Raw genomic sequence first — 9,336 nt, forward strand, 5'->3', positions numbered from 1 at the left:
AATATAAACAAATTTTCTCTCTCCTACTCCATCTCTTATTTACTCTTCCCTCTCAAAGTGTGGTGGGAAAATTTTTGGTTTTCCCGCCTATGTAAAAGTGTTAAAGTTTATTACTCTTCCATCTCTGTTTTTTCACTACTCACCATAATTGAACAATGTCATAGTAGAAGATATGTGCTTGGAGAAATCAATTTGAATGTTCTTCCAACATTAGAGAGAAATGTGAAGAGTTAAATTACGTTTGAAAGAGAAAGAGAGAAAGAAGACAAGGGACCAAAGAAAGAGAAAGAGAAAGAGGAGACGAGGGGCTAGAGAGAGAGACAGACAGACAGAGGAGACGAGGGCCAGAGAAAGAGAGAGACAGAGGAGACGAGGGTTAGAGAAAGAGAGAGACAGAGGAGACCAAGGACCAGAGAAAAAGCAAATGAGAGGAGACAGGGGCCATAGAATGAGAAAGAGAGAGGGTTGCTCAACTTGTTGGTCAAATGACATTTATTTTGCTAAAAGGTAATAAGTTTAAAACGATATTTATTTGGAAACGGAGGGAGTATAAGAAAATGCTACGTATATAAATTAATGCGGTAACAATAAATATTTTGGCAAATCATTCACTTTAAAATTATATTTACATCAACTTCTAGTACAATCAAAAGACAACTTCTTCTTACAAACTTTATTTGTTTTACTGATTATCGATATGTTTTCTAGTAAAGTTTTCATTATCGATTGAACTATTGTTATATTTTATTATCCGTAATTGATCAAATTCAAACTTCTATGCCGAAGAAATCTACACCATTATTCCCAATGATGTTATTGAATGCACCAATTCGATGGTTGTCAATAATAGAGATTAACCGAATTATTATAATTAAAACATCAATTCTTTATATTTTTTAAAATTTAAAGTTCTCTTATTTGATTAAATCATCATTATTGCAAGATTATTTTTAGGTTTTTATTATTTTATATATTTTTTCCTTATATTTTTCAAAGATCATACTAAGAAATTATTAATCAAAACTTTAAGATGCAATACAAAAAAAAAAAAAAAATTTATTGAATACAGTGTAAATTTATGATACTAAATTATTGGCGTTTAGATTCTCAAAATAAATTCCAACCACATAAACTTTGCAGGGGGTGATATGATGATTGTCGATGACACAAGCGTCGAGCGATTGAATCGTGCCAACAGACGATGTTTCAGGTCCGATTAGCTTGAATCGTGGCCAATTACTATAGCTCAGGCCTTGATTTGCCTAAATTGCAGCCAAGCTACGGAAGACTAGGCTGCGATTGGCCTAATACCAATGGCCTAAGCCTTGAACGGCCAAATCGCAGCCAATTTATGAAGGGTGGGACAATGTCATTCGCCTAATTATTATTATTATTATCAATAGTTTAATAAATAAATTAGAGGTGGGTATTTAGACTGGATCCAAAAACCTAGCCTTAAAATCCGGTCCTAGGAGGCCTGATCTCAAAACGGGACCAGACCTAAGGAGGAGGGCTAGGTCCTTCCATTGGGCCCTCCTCCAGTCCCAGGCCCGAGCCCAATTTTTTTTGCACTTTTTTCTTTTAGTCTTTTTGTACAATTATGTAAAACCTCATATAAATTTTAAAATAAATATAAATTATAGGGTTTAAAATGAAATTTTATAAAATTTATGAAAAAAAAAATTATCTGTTGAACAGCTTGTATGCACACGCACACCTTCACGCATGATCAAGTGATCAACAAAGCATTTATCTCTTTGTTCTTTTTTTTCTTTGGGTGTTATTAAAATTCAATTCAATTTATTTAATGGGTTTGATTTTTTAAAATCAATTGTTGGTGAAGATTAGTATTGTTACGAAATCTCAAACAATTAATGTAATCCAATTGACTTCGATAAAATCAAAATTGATGGCGGCGTGATTATAAATAACCAATAATAAATAATTAAGAATAATAATGAAAGAAGAATTTTATTAATGTATTTATGATTACATTGAACTAATTTTTTTGTATCTTCTCCCACAGAGATAGGTTATGATAAGATTTATATAACACTCATTTACATGATAGAGTTGAGATAAGATTTAAATTAATAAATTAGGAAGTTGTATGATCTTCGGTTGCCTTATAAGAGATTCAAGTCAATCTGAATATCTTCCTTCCAAAATGAGCCAATCTAAGTACCTTTTTTTTACTAATAGGGAATTATCATCTCAGGATTTCTCGTATAATAATATAATTAGTGTTTGACATTGACTATATAAGAGATATTTTATCATGTAATGATTATCTCTGTCGTTTTTGGTTTTCTAGAGTTAATTACTTATAGGTCTTTATATCAGATTTTCTTATACACGGTAGGGCTCTGAGAATGAAAATGTCATCATGGTGACAACACTACATTTATAAAATTTCATTTCGCCCCTATAATATAAAAAAAGATTAGGAGGGAAAATAAATTTTTTAAGCTTATAGGACCAATCCTAGGGATCGATTTGGATCCTAATATTACTCATAAGCCTGGGGTTTGGGTTCTAATATTGCTCATGGGCCTAGAACTGGTCCCAAACCCATGAGCGACTGGTCTCATTTGGGACCAGTCTCAAACGAGCCCAACTTCGGGTCTGCTTGGGACTGGTCTTTGACCAGCTCTAAAATAAATTAATGAGGTGACGTAGCCAGTTTCTGTTTTTTTGTCACCGCTGACTCACAACATAATCCAAATCACGAGATTGCCACCTCAGCTTCACATTTTTAACCTAATAGGCTAATATTCTCAATCTTGATACCATCACCGTCACAACTCAATCAAAGCCATCACCAGCCAATCAAATTACACAGTTTCAATGAATCAAACATAGACCTTGGCCCATTTGCTTCTCAATATCTGATTAGTTACTGTGAGGTAAGTATGTCACAAGCGAGTAACATTAGTAATGCTCCTTGGATTATCTTCTAAGATTAAGGGATTTAATATTATGATATGAAATTTGATTTTAAGAAGATTATAGGATCCAGATTATTGAAATGACAAATTAGTCCCTGACATGTAAGGCACTAAGTTTTGTGAATTTTGGAAAATGTCATATAACTATATCAATGTTAACTTTCATAGAAGAAAATTTTATATTAAATTTATATATTTTTGATGAATATGATGATATTTACTTTTATATTTGTATGTGTCAATCATTAGTAAATGTGACGGCATTAACTTTTTATTTGTACATCAGAAATAACCGTGAATAAATTGAGGTGTAAACATTAGCTTTAATGAATTTTTGAATAAAATTATTAGTTTGGTAGATTTTACCTCGTGTTTTAATCTAATTGTTAACTCAAAAAGTAAATTTAATTTTTTTTGAAATTAGTTAAAACATATTTACCTAGAAATGAGGAAATTCAATGATTTTTTTTCTCTTCCAAATCAAAACTACTTACTAGAGGCAAGGACTAAAGGAGGGTAAAATCAGAAATATACATTTTGGATAAACCAAAATAGTGTACACGTGTGATTAAAATGTCTTCTTGAAAACTAAAACAATTTTATCTAAAACTTGATTACGTATGCAGTATAAATACTTCTATTTCCACGGCCATTTTTCTTCTATCATCAATCTCAATAAGGCTGTTTTAATCTGTAAGTCTCTTCGTTTTTTATGAAGAAGTGCTCTTTTAGCCTGGATTAGTAATTTTTTTGCCAAAGATTGATTTTTTATTTGTGTTTTTTTGGATAATTTTAGTGGTTGTTTTGTTTATTAGTGTAATTTTTTGTTTTGTTTGATTTGATGATTTGTTTTTTTATTTTTGTTTACAACCCATGATTCGTTTGCAAGGTTTGATGATGGGTATTTTTTTATATTTTTGATATGATAAGTTGAATTGCTGTTTTATGATTTATGTTTATCTTTGCAGTGCTAAGTTGCATGAAGTGAACTAATGATGGCGACCAAGAGTGTTCTGTTGCTGCTGCTTTGTTTGAATGTGGTGTTGTTTCTGGTGGTAAAGAATTAAACTTTTATCTTGAGTTCTACTATTTTACTCTTTGTTTGAGTTGGTGTATACGTGGTTAATATGTATTTTGTTTTTAGTTTTGACTTGGATTGTGTTGGGTTTGGTAGAATGCTGCCCCATCAACATGCCCAGCCGATAATCTTGGTAGCAAATGTGATGAATCAGATGATTGGAAAGGGGAATTCTTCCCTGGCATTCCAAAGATTAAGTATGAGGTAAACAGAATTATTGGTTCAGTTGTGTCATTATGGTTCTCAAGTGTCTGTGTTTGCAATTATTCATTTGTTCCATATTTTTTATAGGGTCCAACTACAAACAATCCACTTGCATTCAAGTGGTATAATCCGGAAGAAAAGATTCTTGGGAAGAAAATGAAGGTTGGTTTCTTGTCTTGACACTTTTCAACTTTGGTTACTAAATTGGGATTATGCTGAAAAATATTAATGGAATAGGATTGGATGAGATTCAGTGTTGCATTTTGGCACACATTCCGTGGAACAGGTGGTGATCCATTTGGGGCACCTACAAAATTTTGGCCGTGGGAAGATGGTACCAATTCATTGGCTATGGCCAAAAGAAGAAGTAAGATTGGCTGATATGCTTATAATGTTTACTTCATGTTTATACTGCATTATTGTTTATAATTTAAAATGTACTTGTTATGTTATATCTTTCGGTACAGTGAGAGCAAACTTTGAGTTCATAGAGAAACTTGGAGTTGATTTGTGGTGTTTCCACGACAGGGATATAGCTCCTGAAGGAAAAACCCTTGAGGTTGGTAATTTATTTTCTTTTAAGAGTATTTTGTTCATTGTCTCAGTTACTTTTATTCTTTGTTGTTTTGTATTTTCCTGATTGTAGCTAAACTCTTGTCTATTGTATATCATGTTTATGGGGTGTTAAATATGTAACAGGAAAGTAATAAAAACTTGGATGAAGTGGTGGCCCTTGCGAAAGAGCTTCAGGTAAGTTCATGAAGTCATGTTAGTAAGTTTACTTAAGTCTTGTTATTACTTTATCATATGCTCGAGTAGAGTAGAGATGCAACTTTTGCTCTCCATCTGCTGTCTTAGGTTGTGGGCCTCAGTGTTTCGGAAAGGAACAAAAGAAAGGGAAAAAAAGAAATTAAAAGCTCAAGTCAAATACAAATATCCAATTTCTTCTCTTTAGCTATTTGACATAGTGGTTTTGGGGCCTCATACTATTAAATTATTCTTTTAGTTTTTGTACGTAAGTTTTATTTACATGGACTTAAAAGCCATCCACCTTCACATCCTTGTCCCCTGAACTAATGAAGCTAGAACACAGTGGTCGTGGAAGGAATATTTTCAGGTCTGTGACCAGTTTTCTTGGTTATTCTTTGGTTGCCACGTTGTGTGAGTTAAACATAATTTTTATCAACTTGTCCACTAGAATATCTTGATGTTGTAAAGAAAACTCCCATTCGATGGCAAGGCAATAACAAAAACCTCTGGAACTCTTTCTAGGATACAGGAGATGGAACCTATGATTTGATCTTGTTGTTGTGTTGGATCTAGATTTGTGTGACATCTCTTCTGCAATTGTTTTGTTCTTGGAGACCAAAATCAGAAACCAGTATATACTTGTGTGACATAACTACTAGCCTTATGAAGTCCTTTATCTCCTTTAAGGTTTAATTATTTGATTCTGCAGGGGACCAAGATTCATCCATTGTGGGGTACAGCTCAGTTATTTGTGCATCCTCGCTTTATGCATGGTGCTGCTACTAGGTACTGTGTATATAGAGGATCCCTAACTATTTGCACTGTTTGTTTTGTTTTCACTGAATGTGTCAGCCTATTTCTTAAATGTTCGGGAACTTGTTTTACAGCTCTGAATTAGGTGTCTATGCGTATTCTGCAGCTCAAGTCAAGAAGGCCATGGAGGTGGGTGGTTGTGGATACTAGGAAAAATTGGATATCTTTCTTATTTGTATATATGTTTTTCTATAGTTACTTAGCTCTCCAATTGACAAATTCCACAGGTCACACATTATTTAGGGGGAGAAAACTATGTGTTTTGGGGTGGTCGTGAGGGTTATCAAACTCTCTTGAACACAGATATGGGAAGAGAGCTTGATCATTTGGTATGTTTATCTAACATGTCCTTACTTTGTTATGCTTTGCATTTAAATTATTTTGCTTGGTATTTATGTTTTCTCAGTAAATTATATATTAGTAACAAGGTTTTACTGTCCTAGCGTTCTGTTTTGGTTTTAGATTTTATGATTTAACTGAGACTATTTGTTGTCTGCTTGCAGGCAAGATTTCTAGAAGCTGCTGCTACCTACAAGAAGAAGATTGGGTTCAATGGTATGTTTTTCTTCTCTCCATCTTAATAGATTTTCTGTATGACTGTAGGATGCAAAGGAGAATTCCAACAGTTATAGGGGCAGAATATTATGTTTCTTTTGTTTTATTGCTGCATGGAATATGAAGTAATTGTTGTGGTCTTTTTCATTTCCAAATTTTGCATTTTGCCCGAAAACTTAATGACAGTCATTTTTTCCTTCTTTGTTTTTCATTTGAATTTTTTGTTTCTTTTTATTTATTTTTCACCATGCCAAAATTCTAACAGGGATCTGCTTTTTCTTTTGACTTTCAGGGACTCTGTTGATTGAGCCCAAGCCTCAAGAACCTACAAAACACCAGTATGCTTTATTCTTTTATTTAATATATGGCTAACGAGGCAAATGATCCAGATATATTTTGACATATGGTGATAATTTGTCAGGTACGACTGGGATGCTGCAACAACAGCTAACTTCTTAAGGAAGTATGGTCTCATAGGTAATATCGCTGTTCACTTTTCTAATATTAGTTTATCACAATGCATGACCCTGTTTCAGAGGCAAGTTTAACTAAACATTCTTAAGTTTTATTTATGAAGTAAAATCGTATATTTTTATCAACCAAGTTGCAAAGTTCAAAGCTTGCTACTTATTAGTTGAGATGTTTATAGTTTTCACTCTAGCTTTGTATAGTATTTTAGTTTTAGTTTTTTGGCTAACTTAGAAAAATGTGAAATCTTAAATTTATCCTTATCATTGAGGTTGTGGTAAGGAGCAAGCTCTCATTTTTCAGATGGTGTACATGGATATTGATATATATGTTAGTATTGTTGCCTGTGTATGTTCTTTGCTCTGCAAATTAAAATTTATTTACTACATTTGTTGCATGATGGGTGTCTTTCCTATTTGGACATTGCTAATCCACTTGAGATTGTTTTTGGGATTAAAATGTATTTTCTTCTCACCAAAAAATGAACGCATATGACTCAAGCACCGAAATTGTCACCAACTTGATTTTACTCCATGAGCTATAGTCGGCCCAATTTAGGCTATAGCCCGTAGGACTAGGTTTCTTCAATCTCGGGGAAAATTTTAATGCATACTTTGTTTCAATCTTTACGTCCCTGATTTTTTGAATTTTTTCAAAATACTTAAGCACCATTAATATTTAGAAGACTTGTCCAATTATGTATGGTGTTTATATTGCATAACAGTGAACATCTAATATATTGTCGCGCTTTTCTTCTTGTAGATGAGTTTAAACTAAACATTGAATGTAACCATGCCACCCTGTCTGGTCACAGGTATGTAATAACTTTTGTTTCTCAAGCTCCTCTATGTTATGTTTGCTTGTTTGTTTTTCCTAAGTGCTTTCAATCAGAAGATTGAACTTGCATGAAGTTCCTCAGCTTACTGTAGATACTTGTGTACTTTGCAGCTGTCATCATGAGCTTGAAACTGCAAGACTCAATGGTCTACTTGGAAATATTGATGCAAACACTGGCGATCCTCAAGTTGGTACTGGAATATTAACAAGTTTTCGGCTTTTTTGAGTTCTTTACTTAATTTTGGATAAAAACTTTACATACTGAACTTGAGATAACCTGTGACTTTAGTTTTAAGAGCTGTTGATATCACCACAGGTTGGGATACAGATCAATTCTTGACTGATGTTGCAGAGTCAACTATGGTTATGCTCAGTGTAATCAGAAATGTATGTAATACATGCAACTTTTCAATTCAATGTGAAATTTCCGAGATACTAATTTTAGCCTGGATTTATTTGGTTAATTTCACTTTTGTTTATCACAGGGAGGGCTAGCCCCAGGAGGATTCAACTTTGATGCAAAATTGTGAGTCTCTTTTTTCCCTTATTGATCCTTCTCTTATGTGCTTGCCATGCATAAGATGTTCATGATGGATATCTATATTGCATCTTAATTGTGTTTTTTTCTCCCATTTCTTTTTCATGATGGATTTCTATGTTGTATTTTTTTCTTTTCTGCTCCAATTTCTTTACCTTTCTAATGCCCCTTTTGACATAATCAACTTTATGATATATTTTAGACGAAGAGAAAGCACAGACGTTGACGACTTGTTCATCGCTCATATTACTGGAATGGATGCTCTAGCCCGTGGACTTCGAAATGCTGCCAAGCTGATTGAGGTGATACATTACTGTTATATTCACGAGTATAAAAGCCTGTCTGATTTTCTAAAATGGAGTGCTTATTTTGTTATCAATGGCCTGTCAATTATACTGAATGGATTTTGTTGTCATTGGGAAGGATGGTTCTTTGGCCGAGCTTGTCCGCAAGCGATATCAGAGCTTTGACACTGAAGTTGGGGCTAAAATTGAGGTAACATGTTTCCCAGTATCTTACCTGTTTCGCTTTTGTTCCTATTACTTATTTGGCTAATATGAAGTGGTTCCATCTTATAATAGGCTGGTAAGGCTGATTTTGAATATCTTGAGAAGNGACGAAAATACTCTTAAATAGTTTATTTCTTAATTAGTTTATTATAAATTAAAATTTAGTTAAGTCAAAGTCTTTACTCAATTATTTATTAGTTCAAATGTAAAGATACATTTTTTCCTTTGTCTATTTAATTAATTAGGAATATTGATTTTCTATGTTAATTAGTAAAAACGAAAAACACTATATTATGAAAAACATTATAAATTTAGTAGATTATTGAATAATAGTGATGAGATATTAATAATATTATAAATAAATAAATATTAAGGTTATTTAACTTTAAACAATTCTATAATATTATTCTAACTTTTTAGTTGGGGCTAATTATTTTTTCTTTTTTGACTTTCTAATATTTAACTTTTTGGCTAATTAAAAAATAATAAAAATTTTATAAAGTCAAATATTTAAGGGCGTTTTCATCTTTTGATAAAATATTAACGAAAAACATAATATAACCTAACAAATGGTGGGAAAGTGTCATTTTGAAACTTGATGGGTGGGAAATTGTCATTTCGCCAAACCTTAGGTGG

The 9,336-nt window shown here is 32.7% G+C and overlaps 1 protein-coding gene across 1 annotated transcript; it reads left to right on the forward strand.

Annotated features, from left to right (window-relative positions):
• Positions 1 to 3,546: 3,546 nt before the first annotated feature.
• On the forward strand, positions 3,547 to 8,823 carry LOC116140594 (xylose isomerase-like). The gene is made up of 20 exons (XM_031426208.1): positions 3,547 to 3,641; positions 3,917 to 4,003; positions 4,123 to 4,230; positions 4,318 to 4,392; positions 4,468 to 4,597; positions 4,698 to 4,789; positions 4,930 to 4,980; positions 5,690 to 5,766; positions 5,868 to 5,922; positions 6,021 to 6,122; positions 6,297 to 6,348; positions 6,641 to 6,686; positions 6,770 to 6,825; positions 7,579 to 7,630; positions 7,765 to 7,844; positions 7,970 to 8,040; positions 8,139 to 8,179; positions 8,394 to 8,493; positions 8,615 to 8,686; positions 8,773 to 8,823. The coding sequence occupies exons 2-20, from the start codon at positions 3,941 to 3,943 to the stop codon at positions 8,821 to 8,823; spliced, it is 1,374 nt and encodes a 457-aa protein (XP_031282068.1). The 5' UTR covers positions 3,547 to 3,641; positions 3,917 to 3,940.
• The last annotated feature ends 513 nt before the right edge of the window (positions 8,824 to 9,336 follow it).

The sequence above is a fragment of the Pistacia vera genome, unplaced genomic scaffold, assembly GCF_008641045.1.
Source record: "Pistacia vera cultivar Batoury unplaced genomic scaffold, PisVer_v2 Contig374, whole genome shotgun sequence".
Lineage (NCBI taxonomy): Eukaryota > Viridiplantae > Streptophyta > Magnoliopsida > Sapindales > Anacardiaceae > Pistacia > Pistacia vera.